Source organism: Podarcis vaucheri (assembly GCF_965113315.1).
Source record: "Podarcis vaucheri genome assembly, chromosome: 16".
Lineage (NCBI taxonomy): Eukaryota > Metazoa > Chordata > Lepidosauria > Squamata > Lacertidae > Podarcis > Podarcis vaucheri.
Window position 1 is genome coordinate 41,500,408 of NC_138754.1, and position 27,285 is coordinate 41,527,692.

Sequence of the window (27,285 nt, forward strand, 5' to 3'; positions counted from 1 at the left end):
CCTTAGCCATGCCAGACTGAATCTCTGAACGGACGCTTCTCTCTCCCTCTCCCTCCTCGGGACCTGTTCCTGGCACCCTCCTTCCCACACGGCCCAAGCGTACGAGGAACACAGTTCCCAAACCCCAACAGCCTCTCTCTTCATCACCCTGCTCCAACCAACTTCCACGGCTGCGAGGTTTTGGCGGGAAGCAGCTGAACAATTGGGGAGGGGAAAGAGAAGACTTTGTCTTTTTGGGAGAAGTTTCCACACACAAGACGCTCAAAAGACACCCCTCCCCTCCCCAACAACAGGCAAGGACCCCTTTTTAAAAGCCTGGCACCCGGAACCAGCCAAGGAGGAGGGGAGAAGCACGTCCCATTTGGCTCTTGAGGCAAAGAGGACTTTCCTCAAGCCTTTGTGGAAATCTCCTGCCAAAAGCTCCCTCGCAGCAAGGTCCAGGCCAAGTCTGTCCAGAGCACCGGACGTCCCTGCCTTCCCCCGGAGAACCCCCTGTCTCCCTGCAGAAGTGCTCAGCCTCCAGCCCTGCTGCCCCAGAGAGCCCCCCATCACCTCCTCCTGGTGCCCCCGGTGCCTTTTCACAGCTCGGCCATCCCAGCTCGGCGTGCCTTACGCTCTCCGACTCAAATGGCTTCCTGGCGATTTGCATAGTTGAGCCGTAAACCAGCCACGGCATTCCTGTTATGATTTTGCAATCTACTGGAATAACACGGTCGCTCTCAGTCGAGCCGATGAGTCATGAGCTATAAAACCACAGCCCTCGTCACCGGGAGCTTGCAGTGTTGGCTACAGCCTGAGAGTGATTAATATCTGAGGATGGCAAACTCAACCCTGCAGCATGCCTGCCTCCTAATTTCTCCCTCCCCTCTCCGATTCCTAGGCTCTCAGAGGGTGCCAAGGTCCTCGTCTCTGTTGCCCTGCCAGGACAGGACACAGGCAGCCACGGTAATTCTTCAAGACAGTTACCCAGTAACACACAAATGAAAAAACAAACAAACAAACCCTTGGATGTTGGTTTGTCTGTGTGACTCAGGAACCAACTCCTGCTTTTTTAAACTTCTGGAGCTCTGGCTTTTGATCAAAATCAAACATATGTACATGCTTTGTTCCTGGGACAAAATAACCTTCCATCAAAACACACCACAGATCTGCTCCAGTCACAAAATGGGTCTAATAGGGGTTGTTTATTTGGGTTTTTTGCTTCCCATAATTGCTTCTTTGATGACAGAAACAACCACCAGGCCATTTGCCCACTTCGCCATGTCCCTGGACAACAACCAGGGCAGGTTTTCCTAGAGGGATCCTTGGCCAGCATTATCACAGAATTGCAGAGTTGGAAGGGACTCTGAGGGTCATCCAGTCCAGCCCCCTGCAATGAAGGAACCTCAATTAAAGCATCCATGACAAATGGCCATCCACCTTCTGCTTAAAAACCTCCAAAGAAGGAGAGTCCACCACCTTCTGAGAGAATCTGTTCCACAGTTCTTGCCACCAGAAAGCTCTTCCTGATGTTGAGTCTCAATCTCCTTTCATGTAACTTGAAGCCACTAGTTCAGGTCCTACCCTCCAGAGCAAGAGAAAACAAGCTTGCTCCATCTTCCATGTGACAGCCCTTTAGATATTTGAAGGTGACCTTCATATCTCCTCCCCGTCTTCTCTTTTCCAGGCCAAACATACCCAGCTCCTTCAAGCACTCCTCACAAGGCTTGGTTTCCAGACTCTTGATCATCTTGGTTGCCCTCCTCTGCACATGTTCCAGCTTGTCAATATCCTTCTTAAATTATGGTGCCCAGAACTGGACACAGTACACCAGCTGATGTCTGACCAAGGTAGAATAGAGTGGTACTACTACTTTCCTTGATAGAGGCACTATACTTCCTGTTGATGCAGTCTAGAATAGCATTTGCATTTTTTGCTGCTGCATCACATTACTGACTCAAGTTAAGCTTGTGGTCTACGAAGATCCCTAGATCCTTTTCACGTGTACTACTAGCAAGCCAGGTGCCCCCATCTTATATTTGTGTAGCTGGTTCTTCCTGCCTAAGTGAAGAACCTGACATTTCTCCCTACTGAAATTCATTTTGTTAGTTTGGGCCCAGTTCTCCAATTTGTTAAGGTCTTCTTGAATAATAATTTTACCTTCTGCAGCATTAGCTAGCCCACGCTGCTTGGTGTCATCTGCAAATTTGGTGCGCATCCTCTCAGTTCCTTTATCCAAGTTGTTTATAAAGACGCTGAACAATGCCGGGCCCAGGACAGAACCCTGCAGCAGTGCAGCCCTCTCCAGGGATTCTGCCCTCTGTTCCTGCCCCCCACTGCCTACTGCCACTGATATTCAGGGGCATTTTGGTCTTCAGAGTTCCACTGAGCTGTCGTGGCTCATTACAGTAGCTGGATCTATTTTGCCTTCATTTTAACATTTCTCCCTTTAAATCCATCTAAAACCAGTGGCCACTGCCACTGAATTCTTTAGCTTAACTGGGCTTTTGTGCAAAGAAGCACAGCTCTCAGTGCACCCTGGTCACAAGGACTTTGCACGTGATTTGACTACATTTGAACGCATTTCACACAGGCAGCAATTTTGTGCAGATATCTATATAGATATGTGCAGGGCTCATAATAACTTATATGTTTAAGATTTGTGCACTGAAAGCCACAGTATCTGCAATGTAAATTGATGGAGGTCTGCTATTATTCTACTACTGGTATTATTATTATTATTATTATTATTATTATTATTATTATTATTATTAGCTTTTCCTTCTCCCTCCTGTATTTTTTCATATTTTTTCTTTCCTCATTAAATATGCAAGTAAGCTAAAATGTGTGAAAAGAGACCAGTGCTTCACACACAGACAGAACAATCTGTCCGCAGACTGTCTCGCCTAAGTAGTGCATGCTCTAGTTTTCTCCTGCTTGGACTACTGCAATGCACTCTATGTGGGGCTACCTTTGAAGGTCACCCAGAAACTACAATTAATCCAGAATGCGGCAGCTAGACTGGTGACTGGGAGTGGCCGCCAAGATCACATTAACACCAGTCCTGAAAGACCTTCATTGGCTCCCAGTATGTTTCCAAGCACAATTCAAAGTGTTGGTGCTGACCTTTAAAGCCCTAAACGGCCTTGGTCCAGAAGGAGCATCTCCAGCCCCATCGTTCACCCCTGACACTGAGGTCCAGCTCCGAGGGCCTTCTGGAGGTTCCCTCACTGCAAGAAGAGGGCCTTCTCAGTAGTCATGCCCACCCTGTGGAACACCCACCCATTATGTGTCAAGGAAATAAACAACTATTTGACTTTTAGAAGACATCTGAAGGCAGCCCTGTTTAGGGAAGCTTTTAATATCTGATGAATTATTATATTTTAATGTTTTGTTGGAAGCCGCCCAGAGTGGCTGGGGAAACCCAGCCAGATGGGGGAGGGGGTTATAAATAATAAATGATGATGATGATGATGATGATGAGTGCTGGCGTGGTTGCTCGAGAGCAAACAGGCAAGACTCCCCGTTGGTATTTCAAGTCTTTATTATCTGTCCAAAACGTTCACAATGCAAATCGACTCTTTTCCATGTCTGCTCAGTCGCTAGCAGAATCTGGGAGTGGGCGGTTCTTAAACTTTCCCCAGCAGAGTAGTCTCCTGAACCCCATCCTACGCCTCCCCTCTCTGCGCCTAAACCTACTGCGCAGAGAAGGCGTGGGCAAAGGGGAACCTGCCTCCCCCCCACTTTGTTCATGCTCGGTGCTGTGGCTCTCCCTTGCATCCTCCGAGCCCTGCATCCCTTCCCTCTGGAGGTGTGGCTTCTCTGCGGAGGAACTGCTGCTTCTCACGATCTTTGGAGGCTCCCTGTAACCCAACTGCCCTTCAACCTCTCGCCTCTGAGTTGATGGCAGTTCCCTGACAATTATCATCATCATCATCATCATGAGTGTGCTCCTGGTGGACCTTACTAATCATTGCATGCAGAAGACAATGCGACTTCTAGCATACGTAGAGTCATCTGGGGCCCTACTTTTTTTTTTTTTTTAAAGGATATTATATACAAGAGGCAGCAGGAAGCCATGTTAGGTAGGGAGGTGTTCAGAGGAACCCAGCAGGTCAGCTTTACCGGGCCTTCTGCCTCAATTGCCGGCATCCATTCCAGCTGCAAGAGTGGGAGAGGTAGGAAGAAGGACTGTTCCATTGCAGGAAAACCAGCTCCATCACTAGGCTCCTCCTGCCCTTGAACTGTTTCCAATCCAGCTGGTCATTTTAAGAACTGTTCTTTCAACTTTTAAGAACTGGTGCCCAAGGTTGCTTTTTCTCCCCCTTCTTCTCTCTCCATCCCCCTTTCTTCTTGTGTTTTGTCTTTTAGGTTATAAGCCAGGGACCATCTTGTTTTAATCAACTGCCTGTAAACCGTTGTGTGAGAGTTGGTGGCTGAACTGTTAGGTACAGATGTTACAAATAAATAAATGAGCAGCATCAAGTACTTCCATGGGAATTGCTCAGGGGGGCACAGCTAACTGCTGTGCTGCACACATATTCTGCAAGAAGAGGCATATGATATGTAAAAATCCAAGTACTGACACCTGGCCTGCCTAAATCTAAAGGACTGGTGCCGCCTATCCAGCACAGCATTTGTTGCGGCACTATTTCCTCTGAAGAAGACCCAATAGCCTGAAGAATATCCCATCCTGTATAGCAGCCTCAACTACAATATTCCCAGGTGTGATGGCCTGGGAATCTGATTCAGAATCTGAACCTGAGGAGTCCCAGCCTGCACAGGAGTTCCTGCTTCCAGGGCCGGCCGAGCCGGGGCTGGGGCTTGAATCTGAAGGGCCTGCACCTGTGCTGGATCCTCAGGAGCAGACACCAGATGCATCCACTCTGGCTCCAGAGGTGATTGAGGGCCCATTGCCTGCAGGTGCGCCTCTCCCAGCCCTGTCAGGGGAAGGGGAAGCTGCCCCTGGGTCCAGTAACCCTCCAGCCTCTCCTGAGCTGCAGAGGCTCAGGGCAGAGAGGCAGAAGGAACTAAGTTCTCTGAGGAGGAGTGCTTGCCTTAAGGCCAGGAGAGGTGGGTCACCTGTGGGCCAGGACCGCCCCTGGCCTCAGAGGAAATAAAGGCCAGTCAGCCCAGCCCCAGGTTGCGGGAGCAACCTGTTTCTGCCAGACCCAGACCTGTTCTTCCAGAGTTCCCGTCCACGCCCGGCTTCTTACTCTGGACCCTGCTTCGCCCTTGCTGGACAGTCTCCAGACCCTCGACCCAGGACCGGACTCTGACCACGCCCCACGGTAACCTCCCCCCGGGACCAGCACACCAGGTCATACCATAGGCAGGTCCATCTAAACTAGGGATGGGCAAGCCAGAGTTCTAATTCATGATTTCACGAGTGTGACAAGGTGGGAGGGAGGTAAAGGGGTGGCAGAAGAAGTGACAGCAATAGGGTGTGTCTGTTTTTAACCTCTGGCCCCACCTCCTTTACATCTGGCCCCTCCCACCACGGGCACATGCCCCAATAGATATCTGCGGAGGGAATGCTGTTTTCAGCAGATTCCCAGCCTCTGAGGAAAACCTCTTATTTATAGCAGGGAAGGTTAATTGTACCTCTGGGGTCATCTTTTCCATTCTGCAAATCAAACAGTAATGTGGGTTTTCCAGAAAATTATTAACTGGAAAATTTCCCTACACAAATTGGGCAAGAAAGCTGGAGAGAAAGCTGTTGCCCACTGCCCCCACTACTCCCCAATGTCTTTCTTGCAGGTTTCCCACAATCGTCTGGCTGGCTACTGTGAGAATTGAACTAAGCATTTGCACAGAGGAACTTGAATTGGGGGAAATTTCACTTTGCATGGGGAAATTTTTCTGATGCCCTAGTAGGTGATTTAATTTGGTATGCTTATTTTACATGTATTTAGTAAACAAAGTTAAAAAAAAAATCTTTATTTAGTAAACAAAAATACTCCCTGGAAAAGACCCTGATGTTGGGAAAGATGGAGGGCGCAAGGAGAAGGGGACAACAGAGGATGAGATGGTGGGACAGTGTTCTCGAAGCTACCAACATGAGTCTGACCAAACTGCGGGAGGCAGTGGAAGACAGAAGTGCCTGGCGTGCTCTGGTCCAGGGGGTCACGAAGAGTCGGACACGACTAAACGACTAAACAACAACAACAATGATGTTGTGTTTGCAAATGGCATCCATTCACTGTCACTAATGAACTTAGGAAACGGATTTTTCCCCAAGGAAATATTAAGCAATGGAAAATTTTCCATGTTAAAAAACCTTCCACCCCACATCACTGAAAGCATCTAAATGTTACTTTAAGATGACTGGCTTATGCAACAGTGACAGATTCAAAACAAGGTGCTGGTGAGTGGTAAGACCCAACCAACTAGACTTGGGACATATAAGAGTAAGTACTTCTTTCCACAGCACACAGAATTCACTACCACAAATGTACCAATAGTCAACAACTTGGATAGCTTTAAATGGTGAAAGATTTATACGATCTGAGGAGAAACCAGAGTATAAATGAGAAGTACATCAGCTCCTGGTCAAAAACCAATGGCACATAAGGCCTCTTCAATAGGTCTTCCATCATCTTCTCTTACCCACCTGGGTATGACACTGCCCTCAAAACTGAAGCACGAGGTTATGGGATATTGCCTTTAGTGATTTGTGATCTTGCTCGCATGTGACCTGTGGCCCATCTGTGTCAGGAACCCAATACCTACAGGGTTTTCTGTTATCTCCCTACCTTAAGAATTTGACTATCTAATTACTACCATCTGTTTTCTAAAGACAGATTAAATGTTTTCCCTTCTGAAATGCTGAGGGGAAGATTGGCTGGTGTCCATACCAAGCTAGGCTGTGCCCATGTTCCCAGGATGTTAAATGTATGGAACACATTTTATTGCATTGTAGTTGAGACAACAGCTAATCAATCCAATACTAAAAGAACAACCTGGAATGTCAAGGTTCTCCTTGAGGATAAGTTTGATACTATTACATTGTCTGTAGCAAAATCCTCTCAGAGGCAGCAAAAATTAGAAATCAGTATCTATCTACAGGCTAAAGCTCCTCTATTGGCTAGCAAGGCCGATTTTACAGCTTAATAACTGTTGATATTTACTACTGTTGTACTATTTTGGGTGCATGGACTGCAATAAGGCTGTGTGTGTGTGTGTTCTTTAAATGGGGATAAGACTACTAATCGTGTGGCGATATGCTTGCTCCAAGTCAAAGGCAGCATGCCTTTGAACACTAGTTGTTAGTGAACAACAGCAACCACTTTGAGATGTTTGAAAATCAAGTAGTATATAAATTTTATGGAATAAATAAGTAAATGTTCTTCTTGCAGGGTTCCAAGAGACACCTGGCTGGCCCCTGTGAGAGCATTGTGCTGGATCAGTTAAGTCACTGGACCCAATTCTGCAGGGCTCTTCCTAGGCTCATACAATGCTGCTTTGCCACCAGTTTTAATAATGTTTTGCAAACATCTCCAAAGTAATTCCCCCTCTGTCTTCCTTCCCCTCCCCACGTTCTCCATTGTGATGCTGTGACATGAAGTTCAGTCTCTCTGCTCCCTTACATGGTATTGCTTTCCAACCAAATCTGTTTTGGGGAAGCTATTCTTAAAAGCAAGCTAGCAACCTTCTTAGCCCAGAGCCAGCCAAAAACAGTCCAGCATATTGAGGTGGAAAATCAAAACTGCGCAGCCCCACGCCACGCCGCATGCGCGTGTACACACAGCCCATTAGACATGTGGCAGGATCTTCCAGAAAGTTTTCCTCCATGTGCCCCACTGAAATAAATGAGAGCTGAGTCAAAGCATAGCTGAACTGCTCAGCTGCTTCTAAGGAAAAATAAAAGCACTTAATAGCTCGGGTTATAAAATAATGCACAACTCAAGCAATGTCAGCCTGGATCTTTTGTTTTAACACATAAAATGTCCTAAAGTGTGGGTGAAGAAAAAAGTCTTTGCCTATTTGCAGAAAGACGACAAAGGTGCCAAGCAGACCTATCTAGGGAGGCTATGCCATCGCCAGGATGCCGCCACCAAGAAAGCCCTTTTGCTAGTGGTCACCTGCTTCAGATAACCTGCATTGAGCTTCTTGAAAAAATGGTGCAGAAACGGCAAGATATTTAACCATGACTGGGCATTTTCGTCACATCACACCAGTGCTTTGTCCGTGACACTGGTTCCCAGTCTGTTTCCAAACCCAATCTAAAGGTAGATTTTCATTTTTAAATCCTCCATCACTTGGGACCAGGTTACCTGAAAGATCACTTTCTCCTGCACACGCCCACCCAAACATCTAAAGTAGTGGTTACCAGAGCATGGCTAACACTCTACTCTGACTTAAACTAGTTTGACGGGGTTTGTTTATTTGAAAGAATTTTGGAACTGCTTAATATTTACAAACTGCTAAGTAGCGGGTTAAACCACAGAGCCTAGGACTTGCCGATCAGAAGGTCGGCGGTTTGAATCCCCGTGACGGGGTGAGCTCCCGTTGTTTGGTCCCTTCTCCTGCCAACCCAGCAGTTTGAAAGCACATCAAAGTGCAAGTAGATAAATAGGTACCGCTCCAGCGGGAAGATAAACGGCGTTTCTGTGTGCTGCTCTGATTCGCCAGAAGCGGCTAAGTCATGCTGGCCACATGACCCGGAAGCTGTACGCCGGCTCCCAAGGCCAATAAAGCGAGATGAGCGCCGCAACCCCAGGGTCGGCCATGACTGGACCCAATGGTCAGGGGTCCCTTTACCCTTAAGCAGCATACATAAAATAACATAAAAGCAATAAAACAGTATCATTAAAAGCACAAAACAGGATTATAGAAACAGGAATTCAAAGATTAAAAGGTTCATAACTTACAACACACGAAAAGCTTGGGCAAAAAACATCAGGGCTGTTTCACAAGATGTCCAAAGTAACTAACAGAAGATGCTTCAGATGGATCTGCTAAAGAGCTGAACCTGGGAAGGTGCCCTGCCAACTGAACTATGGACCTTTTCCAAGGCAGATATTGCCTACTCCTAACGGCAGAGGCTCTCCAAGGCCACAGGCAGTGGTCCTGCCCAGCCCTACTAACAGAGACCTCCTTAAGTGGAGATGCCAGTGACCAAGCCTGACCCTTCCATGTGCCAAGCAGGTGCTCTACCCCTGTGCTAGTGGGCCCTGACCTCCCTGCCTCCTACCCACCTACTCATTTTATGGTATGAAGGGTTCACATGCGCACCAGTTTTCAAAATAGTTGCAGGCCCAATTCAAGTTGCTGGCTTTAACCTAGAAAGGCTCACAGAGTTTATTGCACACAGCACAATATACATAAAGCCTTACAAGGCTGGGGACCCCAGTACTTGAAGGAACATTCATTTCCCCATAGAAGGCCCTAAGATCATCTCAAGAGGCCTGCCCCCAAGGGCCCATGCCCGCTGAAGATCGGGGGGGCTGGAGGCTGCAGCAGGAGAGGGCCTTTTGGGTGGTGGCTCACCACTTGCGAAATGCTCTCCCCAAGAGAGTGTGCCCACCTGGTGCCCACTTCCACATCTTTTTGGTGTCACCTAACCTTTCTCCCAGGCCTTTTAATAACCCAGGCTTCATGTGTCAGTCACATTTGGATTGTTCAATTTGATGGAAATCATGTTTGCACTTGAGGTGGAGATTTCACTGTTTGTCTTTCACAGTTGCTTTGCTCTATTTATTGTATATTCCATGCAGCATATACTAGATGTATTAATTTTACTGTTAAGTCTTCAGGGACTTCAGCATAAGGTGACTCAAACTTAGTAATACAGTGGTGCCTCGCAAGACGAAATTAATTCGTTCCGCAAGTTTCTTCTTCTTGCGAGTTTTTCGTCTTGCGATGCACGGTTTCCCATAGGAATGCATTGAAAATCAATTAATGCGTTCCTAGGGAAACCGCCTTCAGACCAGGTCCGGGGACAGTCTGTCCCCCGACCTCTTCTGAAGGCTAGGGGGGGGACAAGGGCTTTTCTTCCCACCCCCAGCATTTTAAAAAACCCCAGGAGAGCGGAGGGCTTCTCCGCTGTCCGGGGCGATCTTAAAATGCTGGCAGGCGATTTAAAAGCCCCTGGGAAGGCAGGCAGGGGGGACAAAGACTTTTGCCCCCCGCCAGCCTTCAGAAGAGATCCTGGACCTCTTCTGAAGGCTGGCGGGGGCGAAAGTCTTTGCTCCTCCCGCCTGCCTTCAAAAGCTGTCCGGCCAAGGCTTCGCGGACCTGCCCGCATCCCGAAGCCTGCGCGCGCTCACATTAGCGCGCCCAGGCTTCGCGGAGCGCTCCGCCAGCAGCGGCAGCGCTGCCGCTGCTGGCGGAGACTTGCCCGCATCCCAAAGCCTGCGCGCGCTCACATTAGCGCGCCCAGGCTTCGCGGAGCGCTCTGCCAGCAGCGGCAGCGCTGCCGCTTCTGGCGGAGACTTGCCGGCATGCCTCTCCTGCCTTCAAAAGCCGTCCGGGATAGCGGGAAGCGCTTCCCTGCTATCCTGGACTACTTTTAAAATGCTGGCGCTGGGGAGCAAAGCCTTTCGGCCCCCGCCAGCCTTCCTGGACCTCTTCTGAAGGCCGGGGGGGGGGAAGGCTTTGCTCCCCACCGCTAGCATTTAAAAGAGGTCCCCGGAGATTTCCCTATGGGCTTTCGTCTTGTGAAGCAAGCCCATAGGGAAATTTGTTTTGCGAAGCGCCTCCAAAACGGAAAACCCTTTCGTCTAGCGGGTTTTCCGTCTTGCGAGGCATTCGTCTTGCGGGGCACCACTGTACCGGTAATACTAATTTGAATCATAGAATCATAGAATCATAGAGTTGGAAGAGACCACAAGGGCCATCGAGTCCAACCCCCTGCCAAGCAGGAAACACCATCAGAGCACTCCTGACATATGGTTGTCAAACCTCTGCTTAAAGACCTCCAAAGAAGGAGACTCCACCACACTCCTTGGCAGCAAATTTGTTTTTATTTACTCAGCCTGTGCCCTGTACAGATTTCTGCCCCACAAAGACAATTATGGAATTGTAAGCAACAAACAGTCCCATTCATACTAGCTAAATTCTACCTCCATTGTTGGGAGGAAATTTAATAAATAATAGTAATAATAAATATGCCTCAAAGTATCAGTTGCTGGCAATCACAGGTGGGGAGAGTGCTATTGTGCTCAGATTCTGCTTCTGAGATACCCAAAGGCATCTGCTTAGCCACTGTAAGAACAGGATGCTGGACTAGGAAGGCCTCTGGCTTGATCCGGTCAGATTCAGCCACATCTGCAATTCTTAGTGACAATTATTATTCAGAGCAAAGCCATGGGGTCTGCAAGCAGAAGATTCCAGATTCAGTCTCCGGCATCTCCAAGAAAGACTAGGAATGTTCCCTTGTCTGAAAAGCTGAGGAGCGACTGTCAGTCAGTGTGGTCGGTACTCTGAGCTAGATGGACCAAGAGTGTGACTCAGTGCAAGACCCCTTCCCATGCTCACTTCCACATGGTCAATGCATGACAAATGAACAAAACCTCCATCACATATGCTCCACAGGACCACCTCTGCCTTCCTCACCTGGTTCTTTCCACGCCTCCGGTAGTTCCTTCTCACGAGGTTCTTATAGTTCTCATTCTTCTTGGTCAGGTAATAGTAGAGGACGCAGTCGGCCACCGTCTACAATAACACAGGATGGGGACAAGAGTTAAGGTGGATAACTGGAGGACTAGTTGTGTGCACATTGAGCAATGAAATGCATAAGCAGCAGCAGCAGCAGCAGAAAGTTAGACCACAGAACAAAATATTTATTCTTCATTTGTACGTTTACAAACCACTTCACAATCAACAAAGTGGGGCATCATAAAATAAAATAAGATAACATAAGTGTTGCATCTGCAGCCCTCTGAAATCAGTTACCAGATAAAATTAGGTAATCATTCTGACGTTTTGGCATTTGTGGAAGATATTATTGTTTAAGAAGGCTTCCCAGAAGTGTGACCCATTGTAAAAATGGTTTTATTGTTTTTCGTTAACTGATTTTGTAATCTGTTGTTTGCACTTAGCATATGTTATCTCATTAATCCCTTACACCACAACCTAGCAGGTAGGTCAGTATCATTGTTTCCATGGTGAAGTTGGAGGGCTGAGGTGGAGATAAGCAGCTTTCTGAAGGCTATCCCATGAGTTCATGGCAGAGGTTGAGATCTGAACCTGGAATGTTCCTGACAACTGATTACACTAGCACCATATCTGTGCTTTCAAACCCTTTCTCATTTTACTGTCATTTCCAACTAAGCACAGATAAACAAGGATATAATATCATCATGCTGAGAAAAGTATGACCTCAAATTTCAATTGGCATTATAGTATTGTGACACTGTTCCGTTATGCAGCAAACGTCCACAAGTCCCCATCTCAACTCCTTGATTGTAAATGCTAACATCCTTGTTTCAACTACAGGCCAAACGTTCTCCAGCAACTCCTCTTGCAAGGGTCAAGGTTCTGATTTCCAGTTCTGAGCTAACAGCGTGTTGAGATTCCTGTATTGTAGGGGTTGGACGAGATGACCCTCAGGATACCTTCCAACTCTACAATTATTTGATTTTATAATAGAGCTTTTTCGACAATTACAAAACCCCTTTGCTTTGCTTCACAGTCTGCTTTGACTATCTGCAAGATAGATGAGAGTCAGGGAAGTCCCAGCCATCCTATCCTATGGCCTGTGAAACCTCTGGGACACCCACTACCCTCTGTAACCAATACAGATTGTGGGCCATCCCAGACAACACCACCCACCCTCCTCTGAGCAACAGCTACTTTCTGTTGCAACTTCCTCTGTCTGTCTGTCTCAGCTGATATGTGCAGAGGCAAAAGACATCTGGTTAGCCCGTTTCCTTTATTGAGAATCTTTCCCTACTCTCTCTCTCCCGCCCCCTCCCAGTTGGGGCCTCAAGTGGAGCCAAAGGTAGAGAATTAAAGGGGAGGAAGAAACTCTGCATTGAGAAATCACAATATAAAGTGTTAGAGAACTGATACATGCCCTTAAGTGAATTGCATCTCTGCATTCTGGCAGAGTTTTATTTCAGGCATTATGGAAGACTGCACAGGAAAAGATGGAAGGACTGACCCCAGATGACTGGAGCAACTAAAAGCAAAAGAGGGAAAGGAGGGGGAGGAGTAGGAGAAGTCTATCATCCTTTAGCTTCAGTGGAACACTACATATAACCTGCCATACAACTGTCAGCAGCCATTATTTCCACCCATTAAGCTTGCAAGGTGGAACACACTTCACTTTCAGGCTGATGCATTCAGTTTCCCGCTTTCGGGAGCTGTCAACTGCATTCCAATCCCAGCGTGCTGAGGAAAGGGCAGGAAATCAGCTCCTCAGCGGTGTTTTGAGACTTGACAAGTTATATTTCAAGAGCAAAAAGGTTTCCCCATCCAGCTTGCTAGCAGATCAGCTCAAGATCCAGATCTGCCCAAAGCAAGGCTTCTTAAAATGAAGCCACATGAAGTTATTGGGGGGGGGGGCCTTTGGATAAGGCCAAGTCACTGCGTTGCTCCACTCTAATGTGTATGGGTTGCTCGTGCGTAAGTTGCCGCCTCTCCTGGCTATGTTGCCTGGTGAAACCTTTCTGTCTGAACAGCCCTTCACTTCGTGGCTGCCTCAGTCGCTAGCAGAATCCGTCAGTGGGCGTTTCTTAAACCTTTTCCAACATAAACGTTGTTTGATGCCAAGTCTCCTCCTACTCTCCCTGCGCGGAAGTCTTCTGCGCAGGGAGGGTGTGGGTAGCGGAGGACCCGTGCTCTCCCCGCTGGTGTCCAGTGAATAGTCCTGGAGCCCTCTCGCCGATTCCCCCATCTGCCCCCCTTTATCTCTGGTGTTGCACTGATTTGCTTCCCCATCTGTTGAGCTGCCTCTCTCCCTGCTGGGCCCTTCTCCAGCATCATTTGAGAGCCTTCCCTCCGCCTCTAGCTCCGATAATAATAATAATAATAATAATAATAATAATAATAATAATAATAAATTTTATTTATATCCCGCCCTCCCCAGCCGAAGCCGGGCTCAGGGCGGCTAACAACAATCAAATAATCAGTCAAATGATCACAAAATCTAAAAATATTTCATTATAAAAATTAATTAAATCAAATTGATGGCAACCAATTAAGCAAAATTCTGTGCAGGTTGCCAGAGGAGGGAAGGAGGGAGTCAGGGTGCGCCCTGACCAAAGGCCTGGCGGAACAACTCTGTCTTGCAGGCCCTGCGGAAAGATGTCAAGTCCCGCAGGGCCCTAGTCTCTTGTGACAGAGCATTCCACCAGTTTGGAGCCGCAGCCGAGAAGGCCCTGGCTCTAGTTGAGGCCAGCCTAACCTCTCTGAGGTCTGTCCCCCGACCTCTTCTGAAGGCTTGGGGGGGGGACAAGGGCTTTTCTTCCCACTGCCAGCCTTCAGAAGGCTGTTCTGAAGGCTGGCGGTGGGAAGAAAAGCCCTTCTTCCCACCTCCCGCCCCGCAAGCTCCGGGGACAGGAGGGCTTTGCTGCCGACCGCCAGCATTTTAAAAAGCCCCTGCTGTCCCGGGGCGATTTTAAAATGCTGGCGGGCGGGAGCGAAGCCTCCGCTGTCCCGGGGAGATTTTAAAATGCTGGGGGTCGGCAGCGAACGCTTCGCTCCCGCCCGCCAGCATTTTAAGATCGCCCGGGGCAGCGGAGAAGTCTCCGCTGTCCCGGGAAGGCAGGCGGGGGGGGGAGCAAAGACTTTTGCCCCCCGCCGGCCTTCAGAATAGGTCCAGGACCTCTTCTGAAGGCCGGCTGTGGGCGAAAGTCTTTGCTCCCGACCGCCAGCAATTTAAAACAGGTCCCCGGAGATTTCCCTATGGGCTTTCGTCTTGCGAAGCGCCTCCAAAACAGAAAACCCTTTCGTCTTGCGGGTTTTCCGTCTTGCGAGGCATTCGTCTTGCGGGGTACCACTGTATTAGGAAAATTGCTTTGCTAAAATGTGTAGTCTGAAAATTTTCATACAAAAATGCATATACAGTGGCACCTCAGGTTAAGTACTTAATTCGTTCCAGAGGTCTGTTCTTAACCTGAAACTGTTCTTAACCTGAAGCACCACTTTAGCTAATGGGGCCTCCTGCCGCTGCTGCGCCACCGCTGCACAATTTCTGTTCTCATCCTGAAACAAAGTTCTTAACCTGAGGTACTATTTCTGGGTTAGTTGAGTCCGTAACCTGAAGCGTATGTAACCTGAAGCGTCTGTAACCCGAGGTACCACTGTAATAGGATAAACAAGTATAAAGCCACATTTGAATTTTATGTAGGCTTAAAAAATAAATAAATCACAAATACTCCAAACTGAATTTAATATTGGGAAAATAAGAAACGGAGAGATCTTTCCAGCCTCAAGCAGCTTTACCAGCCCTTTGCCTTTCTTTGCCTCTTTCCTCTTGAGACAGGATTGTGCCCCTCCCTGCTTGATTCAAAATGCTGTCATGCTAAGTTGCTATTCTGGGGAGGTCCACCTCCAAGCTAAATCATGCTTTTGGATCCTCTGAAGTGAATGCAAAACTGGTCTGTGTTGTACACACTTAATTTTATTTATATGCTGTGTTTCCATAGTTCATGCTTGAGGCAGATTACATGAAAAAAATATGTAAATACAACATAACAAATGTAGTTGTAAACATTAAATAAAGCAACCAAACTCCCAAATCTCATAAAGAAAGATATCTCTCTCTCTCTCTCTCTCTCTCTCACACACACACACACACACACACACACCATCATCATCATCATCAACAACAACAACAACAACAACAACAGTGAGAACTACCTCCCCCCAAAGCAATACCCCAGGCCCAATAGTCTGCTCAGCAGCCTCAGCTTTTGTAGCTGGAGTCAGTCTGGACCCCACCCTCCCACATCAGGTGAAAAAATGCCTGCGGGGGGAGAGCAGATCTTCCAGGACACACAGCCAAGATGCAATCTAGATTGAACAATTTGGGCAAGAAAAATCTTTGCTTAAAAAGGAAACATAGGAAATGGGGGAGGAAGACTTACTTTCCGGTCCAAAAAGGAAGCGATGAGGCCAAAATTCTTTGGATGCTGCATGAACCTAGAAAACGGAAACAAGAGGGGCAGGGGGTGGAATTAAGAGGCAATTATAAAGGGTGTTTCACTTGAAAATCCTGATTGATTTTGTTCAAAGAAACAAAGCAAAAACGTTTCTGTTTCCTGCTGGCCCATGTGCTGATCATAGGCCCTTGCTCAGCAGTGGTGAACTGTTGGCCAGTGGGTCTAATCAGACCCCCCCACACCTTCCCATTTGATCCGGAAGGCCACTGCAGCCAAGCCACACTCACCTGCCTAACACCTGGGTCATATGTAGGTTTATCAGGTCTCTGCCTGTATAGTAAAAAATGGTTGTTGTTGTTGTTTTTGATGATGATGTGTGGGCTGATGTGCTGGTGTGTTGTTGGTGCGCGGCAGGTAAGGGCACAGCTGTGCCAGAATGGAGTTTGCAGGCACTGCCAATCAGCTGAGTCAGTGCTTGCAAGGCTCTTTTACCCTTGCTCACGTGGTTTGATCTGAAACCACAAGGGCAGAAATGGGTCACTGATACAAACATCAAGTGATTGACAGGCGGGCGGTAGCCCCACCCACCTGTCAAACTTGGCCTGAAGGGGTGGAGAAGGCCTGGATCTGCTGCCCACTCCTGATGGTATTTGTTTTATTTTATGATTTTCATTTTTATCCCACTCTGCTGTACTACCTAACACTGGTGTTAGGCTCTGGGAACGTGTGCAGCAAGTCCTGAACCAGGACGTCTGGCCACCAGGATTCCAGACAGTATCTCATGGGCCTATAAGTCTGGCATACTAGCTTCTGGGCTTCAAGAGTGCCATCTAGGCCACAGGTTTAGTCAGCTGATCCCAAAAACCAATCCCAGCGCACAAGAGCCCCGTATAGCCCAGGCCTCAGAGCTAACGCCTCATTTCAAGCGCAATCAGTTCCTGCTTACAGGGCTTCCCAGAGGTCTCTGCTTGGCCACTGTGAGAACAGGATGCTGGACTAGACGGCCCTCTGGTCTGATCCAGCTGCAGGGATAGTCTTGTGACTTAACACATTGGTATAGTGAAGGGAAGAGACCACCATTCAGTGGAAGAGCATCTGTATTGCATGCAGAGCGTCCCAGGTTCATTCCCAGAATCTCCAGGTAAGGTTGGGAACGTCCCCTGCCTGAAACTCTGGGGAGCCACTGAGAGTCAGTGTAGACAATACTGAGCTCCAGTGCCAGGCAACTCCCAATGTTCATGCTGCCCCGCAGTATCTTATCTCCTAATTGCTCCCTCAGAGCACCGTCTTCACGTGCGCTGGTCTTGAACCTACTCTTTTGTGCTTCAGAACTTGATCTTTTGCTCAACGTGGACGATGGCCTCCTTCTGGACCTCATCTACTAATCTGCCTTCCTTGGAACCTGGCTTTGTCTGCTCTGGTCCCAGTTTCCACCTGCTGGGCTGACAGCCAGTTCCTCTGGGCCTTGGCACTTGATAGTCTGAGTCAGGCTGCTGCTGAGGCACCCGGTGACTCCAGACAATGAGAAATAAACCCTGCTCTAATCTACATAGTCCTGGCCTAGTTTCAGCGTCTTCGTCGTGCTGGTGTGTGGCAGGATCTCAGCCATTCTAGACGAAGGTAGAATAACTTTGGTGACTAAGAAATTGTCTTTTCCACATCGGACTATAAACAGGTGTAGTACTAAATATAGCTGGACTGAAATTATGATATTAAGTGATGTATACTAGTTTACTGTATTTGGCAATTAAGACATATAACTGATGTAAAATCAATTTATTCATTTTATCCTGATATTATAGTTTTCATGTAAGTCCATATCAGGGGTGGCTAATTTGTTGGGTTCAAGAGCCACATTTGCTGTTGGTCAATCCTCTGAGGACCATGTGTCAGCAGTGAGCAGGGCCCAAATCTGCACAGCCACACATGCACACGCACGCACACAAACGCAGACACCTCTTTTTGTTTCTGGAGCATTCCAGTCTGTTAGCGGTGGTGTCTTGGAAGAGGGAAAAGCAGCATCAACAAATTTGTTGGGGGCAGATGGGCTACTTAAAGTTTGTAATAAAATTTTGTAATATAAAAATATGGAAAACATTAGCATTCAGTGCAATATTTGTGCCCAAAAATGACTGGAACTCTTGAGAACTGTTTAGACCTTTTGTAATGGGTTTTATGGTGGGAAACAACTACTGCCATTGGACTGTTTTATTTATTACAGGGTTTTTGCACGTGCCTTCTGCTCATCCTTTCTGCAGAGGGGGCCCTTTCGGTAGTTCCACTACCTGCAGAAGTTCAGGGTTTGCCCAGCAAAGCACCTTCTCTGCGGAAGTCAGCGGTCAGCAAACTTTTTCCGCAGGGGGCCAGTCCACTGTCCCTCAGAACTTGTGGAGGGCTGGACTATTCTTAAAAACTAAAACAAAAAACCACGAATTCCTGTGCACACTGTGAGGGGGGCAAGAAATCCTCCTCCCCACACACCCCAGCCCCAGCCGCCTTCTGGGTTTGCCACCTGACTCATTCACCAAAGGGCTGGCGGTGGTGGCGTGAAATGGGCTTCCTCCCCGCCCAGAGAAAGAATAGACGAACAGATGTGACTAGGAATGGGCCACTCCTCAGCACAACTCACTTTTCTCGGAAGGTTTCTTTCTCCTGCTCGCTCCACATGTTCATCACCTGCCGGTCTTTGTACACCTTCATGGGGTCGTCCATGAGGCCATTCATGTTAATGAACTTGATGCGTTGCTGCTCAGCATCGTACAGCATGGGAGGGATGACGGCAAGCTGGCGCATCTGTTTCTCCAGATTCTGGGCAGGGAAAGGAGAGGAAAGCAGGTCGCCCTGAGAGCACCAAAGGAAAACTGGCCCAAGAGTGAAGAAACGAAAGACCAACCTTCGCCAACCTGGTGCCCTCCAGGTGCTTCGGACTACAACTCCCATCAGCCTCAGTCAGCACCTGGGAGGCACTGGGTTGGTGAAGACTGGTGCTATCAGGGAGAAGCCAGGAAGTGAGGCACAACATTCAGTGTGGAGGAAAGCTGCTGCTGAGACCAAGAGAGACCCACTGCATCTTCCCTCTCCAAAAAGGAAAAGCTTCAGCATTAACTGAAAGATGCTGTCTGCATTGTAGCCCCTAATAGGCAAAGGGTTTTTGGTGTACTAAAAAACAGACCATAAAAATTTTGATATTCCCATGCAAAAATGACAAAAAAATAGTTGGGGGGGGAGGAAAGGGATAGGGTCGCGGACCCCCTGGGTGCTTTTTGCAGACCCCTAATTGGGAGCCACTGGGCTAGAGGAGGGACGGTGTGCCTGGCCAGCAATTGTTTGTTGCTCTAGAGCTGGGGTGGTCAGCCGAAGGCCCTCCCAATGCTGATGGGTTCCAACTCCTATCGTAAGTGACTGTGGGGGCTGGTGAGCATTGTAGTCCAACGCCATCTAGAGGGCACCACGCTGGAGAACGCTGCTGTAGAGCCTCAGCTGTTTCAGCGTGAAACAATTCTCCCCAAGAATGCACATACAATATATAGGATTTATCACATTAGGTACACTTAGGGAAGACAGGACTGTCAATGGATATCAGTTATTGTAAGGCATTGTTTTGTTCTGTTTAACTTTTTATTGTTTCTTTCTTCTTTTTTCTGTAACTATTAAATCTCTAATAAATATTATTATTTTTTTAAAAAAAGTCAATGGATATCAGTGTTGACGGTTCTCTGGAACCCTCTATGTGTTCAGGATACTGGGGCTAGATAGATCTTTGCTCCAATCTGCTAGTGCCTTTTTATGTTCTGATGACAATAACTAGGGAAGGCACAACCTAATAACACTCTGACATTTTTATCTTGCTGATGCCCAGCAGAGTTCAAGGGAGCATCAGAATCCCAGAGGAAGGGGCACCTGACAAAGAAACAATTCAGGAGCCCCCTTTTAGAATGGCGTCACTGAATCTCATCAGCAGTGATAGGTAGCATCAACTGGCAGACACCACAGAAGCTAACAGACCCAGGAGAGAGGAGAGAGAGAGAGAGAGAGAGAGAGAGAGATTGAGAGAGAGAGAGAGAAGTCTCCCTAAGTCCCCGTTTAGGGTCCTGTCAAATCCATCAAGGCATCACATTCCCCAACACAAGACAGTGTTTGCTAAACACAGCTTGGGCTGAAGCTAATGCAATTTGGCAGCAGTGTCAACAGTAAGTTCCAACGCCAAGGTCTGTTGTGGCTGCACTGGTTTCCCCAGAGGAAAGGAAAGAGAAGAGAAGGAGAGAATGCAAAAGGAAGAAGAAAACGGTGACCCAGCCTCACCTCTTGTTCCGAGAGCCCATCAATAATTTCTGACACCTCGTGTTCGCTGCGTGCCGCAGACATGGAGAGGCCACTGCCCCTCTGTCCTACCCTGCTGAGAAACGGCAAAGAAAGCGCTGAAAGATTTATGCTCCATTTTGCACTTGGCAATGTATCTTCTTAACAATTACTGTGGCTGCTTGCGTGCGATGAAACAAGTGCCACGCAAAGAGTGGAGAGGTCAAAGCTGGGAAAGGTGGAACTTGTGTGTGTGTGTGTGTGTGTGTGTGTGTGTGTGTGTACACATGGCATGGGGCACAACAAGAGAAGAGCAAACTTTACTGATAGCTCAGTCAAAGAATCAGAGGGCTGCCATGCAGATAAAACCAGCATTGAGGACTGGCTTCAGAGACTTTTTCAACATAGAGGTGGTGGCACAATCACTGCCACAAGCTGACACCTGTGCTGTGGCCACAAGTCTTGCACATGCCACAGTATGTATCCAGATCCAGCTCTTGCAAATGGAGCCACTGAGTGGGTGAAGGAGGTGGCGTGCTTGGAAAGCCAGTCTGGACTACATTGGCTCATCTGTGTGGGTTTGGAGGACTGAGACCATTGTATAGTCTCTGTGCTAAACCAGTGATAGCCAAATTCCTGAGCTTTCAGGAACCGGATCAGACCTTTCCCAGCCAAGGTGCTTGAGCACTGCATCACCCTCGGCAACAGAATTCACTGCCACGAGATGCAGAGATGCCCACTAACTTAGGCAGCTTCAGAAAGGAGATCAGACAACTTCACAGAAATACACGTATCAAGAGCCACCCGTTATGATGGGTCTACATGACCTCCCACCAAGAGAGTGTGGCTCTGAGTACTAGTGGCTGGACTAATGGGAGCTGAGTGTCTCTTGCCCTGAGCTCCTCCCTGGGGGCTTCCCAGAGGCATCTGGCCGGCTCTAGCCAGAACAGGACGCTGATCCAGCTGGGCCTTTGGCCTGATCCAGCAGTCCAATTCTTATGTCCATACAATAATATTTCCCCCTCTGGTTTTAATTAGAGGAAATTAAATATATTTATTTTATCTAGAGAGGATTTGGGGCAAGGTGGTGGTGGTAACTGAAGGGGAACCCAAATGGTTTGGTGCAGGGTCGACTGAGAAATTTATTGCGTATTTGATACGAACTTTTGTGTATCCTTTTTCAAACTTTAATAAAATTTATTGGGGGCGAAACAATTTATTTGTTGTTGTTTTAAAAGGAAAGTAACTGGAAGTAAACAAACTGAAAAAAATCAGATTTGGGTTCATCTGGGACATGTTGCAAATTAGCTAAAAAATTATCTCAGGTGATTTGAACTAGAAATTAGTTGGCTTGACTTATTTGACATTTCCATTCTGAATTCACATCTATGTGCTTAATAGCATATTAAAATTCTATGCAAATTTCTGCTCATGGACTTCTTCCCCAAACCATTTTCGTGAGGCTGCTGCCTGGAGGCCAGCATTTTCCACACAAGGAGCTAGAGGAAAAGCCCCTTTTTACCACAAGACATTCCTCTCCACCAGAAACTGACATGCCATTTTCAGTGCCAAAGGAGTCTTAATGCCCTCCCGCCAACACACACTTGAACACGTCTCCACTAACCTCTGCATGCGCTCTTGGAGTTCCCTCTGTTTCCTGATCTCTGGGAACTGCTTCTCATAATATTCACGTACTTTGCTTTCCTTTGCTCGGCGCCGGGGGTTGTTTTCTATGCGCTCCACTTTCTTTTCCCAGGCTTCCATAAGCTGGTCATAGCGCTGGCAAAATTTCTGTTCCTGAAACGGGTTTTGTGGGGAGGGAGAAGGTGGGGGGAGAGAGAGAGGGGGAGGGAGAGAGAGAGTTCAAAAATGGTCCCTTGGAAGTCCATTTCAAATACCTTCTCACACCTCAGCAGCAAGGTCTCAGAGGAAAATTAACAACGATTCTCAGTGCAAAGTCACAAAACTGAAGAACATGGCAAGGAAGATAAGCCATACAACAATCTCGTCATGTGCTCAGTATATGAAACAAATCTTTATCATTTAAATTTTGGTGATAAATGCTTCTGGAAGGAGGGGGAGGTGCTAATGAAATGTGCAGTCTAGGAACATCTAGTCACTGAGGAACAGGATGTGGCGAGGGTGGTAATCACCTGAGACAAAGATGATTGTACATTAGGCAGGTGAAGGTACATTAGGCAGATAGGATGGAGGAGCCCCAAATCCTGTCCCTTGAGCTTGAGATTTTAATCAATTGAGCCAACTGATTAAAAGCTGCTGCCACAAAAGCATGAATGAGGATATAAATGGGTTTTGAGCCCAGACTTTTGGGAAATTCCCGAGAGCTTATCAAGGGGGTCCTTAAGGAGAAGATCAATGATAATAATAAATTATACGCCGTCCTTCCTCCCAAAAGAGCATGGGGCAGCAAACACACAAATGACAAAACACTTCAAACATATAAAAGTAATTCCAGTGCATATGGAAACTAGGAAAGAGGTTTTTCAGAACCCAAAGGTCTTCAGGAGGTGCTGAAAAGACAACAGAGATGTCTAATGCTTAGGTGCCAACAAGCAGGTGCAGCAACATTAAGGATCTGGTTCCTATTTTGTGAGGAACAGACTTCCTGATAAGGAGGACTTCCTGATCTGCAGGAGGCCCTCCCTTGAAGAGTACAAATCATGGTGGTCAAACTAAAAAATGGTACGGCTGGAAAAGGGACAGAAAATAATCAAGGGCTTGAAGCAAATTCCCTATGAAGAAAGGTTGCGACTAGGTTCCTGAGTTGTAACAAGATTATTGTGACAACTGGGTGTTCACCCTGGGACATTTCCCAAACCGCTCTGTGGGGTCCTGGAAAAGACACCAAGGGTTTCCTCAGCAGGCAAATGAGTGTGGCAAAAGTTCCTGGTAGTTTTGAAAAGCACTGTGGTTTTAAGAAAACACACACACAATTAAACAAAACAGGTAAAAGGTAAAGATAAAGGGACCCCTGACCTTTAGGTCCAGTTGTGGCCGACTCTGGGGTTGCGGCGCTCATCTCGCTTTGCTGGCCGAGGGAGCCGGCGTTTGTCCACAGACAGCTTCCGGGTCATGTGGCCAGCATGACTAAGCCACTTCTGGCAAACCAGAGCAGTGCATGGAAATGCTGTTTACCTTCCCGCCAGAGTGATACCTATTTATCTACTTGCACTTTGACGTGCTTTCGAACTGCTAGGTTGGCAGGAGCAGGGACTGAGCAACGGGAGCTCACCCCATCACAGGGATTCGAACTGCCAACCTTCTGATCGGCAAGTCCTAGGCTCTGTGGTTTAACCCACAGTGCCACCCGTGTCCCAAAACAAAACAGGAACAACATATAAATAATGAAGTACATAGAAATGCTTGTTGTTTCTCGACGACAGGTCTGCAAAAATGCTGTACAATACAGTTCCTTAAGTAGATAGAATGAGAGCAGGAACCTTTACCCCGCCCTCCCCTTTTACACACACTCAAACGTGAACAGGAGTATGACTCAGTTGGCAAGAGGCATGAGCCTATTGTCCAGAACCCAAGAGGAAAGCACACATTAAAAACCGCATGAACTGGCAGGCTTCCATGCCCCCCCTGCCGCCCCAAAAAGACTGAAGGGGGGGGGGGGGAAGAGGAACCAAGAATGTTCAGAGAGTCCCTGCAGTAATCCTCTTAGGCCTCCTGGAATTACTCTGGTCTATTGTGTACCGCAAAAGCATGGCCGAAGCTCTCTAACGGTGAAGAAAAGCATGCGAAATCCATCTGACGAGAAGGCCACAGCCATTTCCTGTCAAGCTTGAGTCTCTGTACTGCAGTCTTCACTGCACAGGCCCATCCTTAAGGACTGCCTGGAAGTTTCCAGGTTGATTCCCCTTCCCTTTATCATGGATGGTTTGAGGCCAGTGTTCCTGAGAGACCATTCTTCCCCTCACAGCTTCCATAGAGGTGCTGCTTTTTAACCTTGAGTGGCTCAAGCCTTACACTCCTGAGAGACCACTGTTCCCTTCACAATTTCTACTGTCTGTGCCAAATAAATAAAACAGCTTTCCACGTGGCAAGCACTCAATGGCCTGGGCACGCAGATTGGCATTTTCTCCTTAGGTGCTTCTTGTCACTCACATCTTTTCCTGCTCCTTTTTTATGGCGAACAGCAATATGCTTTGAATGCCAATTGCTGGAAACTGCAGGAGAGCACTGCTGCACTCAGGTCTTGCTTGCGGGCTTCAAATAGGCATCTGGTTCACTGTATGGAAGGCTAGGTGGGCCACTGGCCTGATCTTGCAGGCTCCCCCTAACTTCTTATACTCCTTTGGCCAGAGTTCCTGTTATGCAAGGTGTGGATAAACCTCTGCAGGTGGCAGATTGGGAAGAGGTATGGGTCCACTCATGGGGATATTATGGAAAATCTGACCCACAGGGCAAACTCCATTGTGAAGTTCACCAGAGGACACCTTGCCAAAGGCACAACTTGTATGCTGTCTGCGTAACCACACGGAGGTCAAAACGGTCTCAAAACTCCCATCATCCCTGACCGCTGCACATGTTAGCAGGAGCTGATGGGAACTGGGAGTCTAGTAACACCTGGGAGGGTCTCTGCCTGCCATAAAGAAACAAAGACCAGATTGACAGCAACTCACAGAGCAGCACAGGGCAGGGTTAGTCACTATAGCCCCAAATGCCCAGGTAGGAAAGTTTGGCCTGCCCAAAATGAAACAAGCAGCACTTGGTCATTTTTCTGCTTCATAGCCCTAGTGATAAAGTGCCTGTATTTGAAAGAGGGGTGGTTTCTTTGCAAAACAAAGTCAACCCTTTCATTTTAGCAACAGCTTAGTGGCTTCTTGAAAGAGGTCTAGATCCAGCCAAGAACAAAGTGCTGCTCTGCTTCAGCTGTGCTTGATGCCCAGCCAGGAAGAGAAGAAGAAGAAGAAGAAGAGTTTGGATTTGATATCCCGCCTTTCACTCCCCTTCAGGAGTCTCAAAGCGGCTAACATTCTCCTTTCCCTTCCTCCCCCACAACAAACACTCTGTGAGGTGAGTGGGGCTGAGAGACTTCACAGAAGTGTGACTAGCCCAAGGTCACCCAGCAGCTGCATGTGGAGGAGCGGAGACGCGAACCCGGTTTCCCAGATTACGTGACTACCGCTCTTAACCACTACACCACACTAGAAAGAGACTCAAGTTCGAGCTCCCAATTAATCCGGCTGAGGATTCAGTCACTTGAGCTTCTGTTTAGCTCAGTACCTTGAAACACCAAGCAGCCATCTGACAAAACGAGTGTTCCAGCCAAACAGCATCTCCTCTGCTAACTAGTTAAGCTCTGAACTGTAATCCCTTTAGAATGATGATTTCAAAATAACTTCCAAAGAGCTTTAGAAGTAGCGGCAGAAAGTGGAACAGACCCCAGTTATGCATCTTGTCAAAACATTTAAGATACTGGCATGACTCAGTCAGTACTGCTAGGATCTATGAGAAAAAGGCTGCAAGGACCGGGCCAGATTCTTCAGAAGCTGTACCCAGATCTAGGCTTAAGAACACAAGAAGAGTCCTACTGCATCAGGTTAGAAGCTCATCCAGCCCAGCATCCAATTCTTACAATGGCCAAGCAGATGCCCATAGGAAGCCTGCCAGGAGAACCTCAGTACAAGAGTGCTTTCTCCTCTTGTGACTCCCAGGAACTGGCATTCAGAGGCACAGTGCAACAGTGGAGGCAGAGCATACCTATTGTGGCCAGGAGCCACCGATAGCTTGAAGGGTTCGGAGAAACTGAAAGCCGAAGGAACTCTAAACAGGTGGCAGCTGGGGCCTTAAGCACAGGCAGCAAAGGGTCCTACTCAGCTGACCAGGCAACCCCCCCTGCAGTTTAACCCAGGGATGACCAATCCAAAGACATCATGTTGCCGGCCAATCACACAGGCTGTTATTGCATGGATTCCCTTCGGTTCCTCAAGGGGGAGCTGAATCCAGAACACGAACACGGTTCTGGGTAGCTCGCCAAGGAGGGTGCCTTCCCACAAACTAGCAGTGTAAACAGAGAATGGGGGGGGGGGATCATTTGCATGGATTGTTGACCTAATGGCCCCACTTTATTCTCCCACCAGCAGTGCTCATTTATAGCACCAACTCCTTCCAGTTTTAGCTATGCCCCTTCTTTAAACACTTAATTTAAATACAGTCTGGTTATTTCAAAAAAGCAAAACTCCCCTCCCCCTGCTTTCTCTACCTGTCCATTTCCCCTTGTCCTCTCCATCTCCTTCCTCTGACCTGCTCTGCATCAGACTTCCTTCCCCAGGGATCAACTTTTCTTTCCTAAGCACTCTTCTCCCCTGCAGATCAACACATCTCAGTGCCACAGTGGGGGTGAAGCTGCATCCTCCAGGATCTGCACACATGAGTTGCCAATAGACTATGTAACTCCATCCTGGGTGTTTGTTTTTTAAAGGAGTCCCACAGAAGCCAATGGGGCATCACTTACCCACTGCTTGCGAGCATGATTTCTCCTCTTGAAGTATAAGATCAACTTCTTCCGCATTGCCTGGTTTCTGCGAAGGAGAAGAAAAGGTAAGATTCTGTTAAAGTGCCCCTCTCTCTCCTTCTCCCTCTCCATCTCTCTCTCGCACACACACACACACACAGTTCTAGCATCAGTCTGCAAGGTCATTGTTCACACTGAGTTTTCTCCATGGCGTGATCCTCAAGAGGCACAGACATGCTTCCAAACCATGCAGAGAAGGTTCCAGCAGCATTTTCTCTGGTCCACGTTTTAAACAGCTGCAGAAGTTTAACTGAGCACCTGCAGGCACCTGACACATGCAAATTGCTTATATAGACGGTTCACACAGAGGTCCTTTGGAATTACAGACAACCTGAAGAAAATTTCCCAGCACAACTTCAGTGTTATTATTTTTATTATTTATTAAATTTGTATACCACCCTTCATCCGTAG

General features: G+C 47.7%; 1 protein-coding gene across 20 annotated transcripts in view; it reads right to left on the reverse strand.

The window, feature by feature from the left end:
* Positions 1-27,285, reverse strand: part of NCOR2 (nuclear receptor corepressor 2) — a 392,573-nt gene that overhangs the window by 165,089 nt on the left and 200,199 nt on the right. For 10 of the 20 annotated variants that reach the window (XM_082203744.1, XM_082203733.1, XM_082203746.1 and 7 more), the window contains exons 9-14: positions 26,815-26,881; positions 21,955-22,127; positions 20,334-20,427; positions 18,661-18,839; positions 16,017-16,071; positions 11,524-11,637 (exon numbers count right to left, since the gene is read on the reverse strand). In XM_082203744.1, coding sequence (XP_082059870.1) covers positions 11,524-11,637; positions 16,017-16,071; positions 18,661-18,839; positions 20,334-20,427; positions 21,955-22,127; positions 26,815-26,881 — 682 coding nt within the window. Of the gene's footprint in view, positions 1-552; positions 696-11,523; positions 11,638-16,016; positions 16,072-18,660; positions 18,840-20,333; positions 20,428-21,954; positions 22,128-26,814; positions 26,882-27,285 lie in introns of those variants that run through there. The other 10 variants (XM_082203729.1, XM_082203728.1, XM_082203749.1 and 7 more) reach the window with 3 other exon arrangements.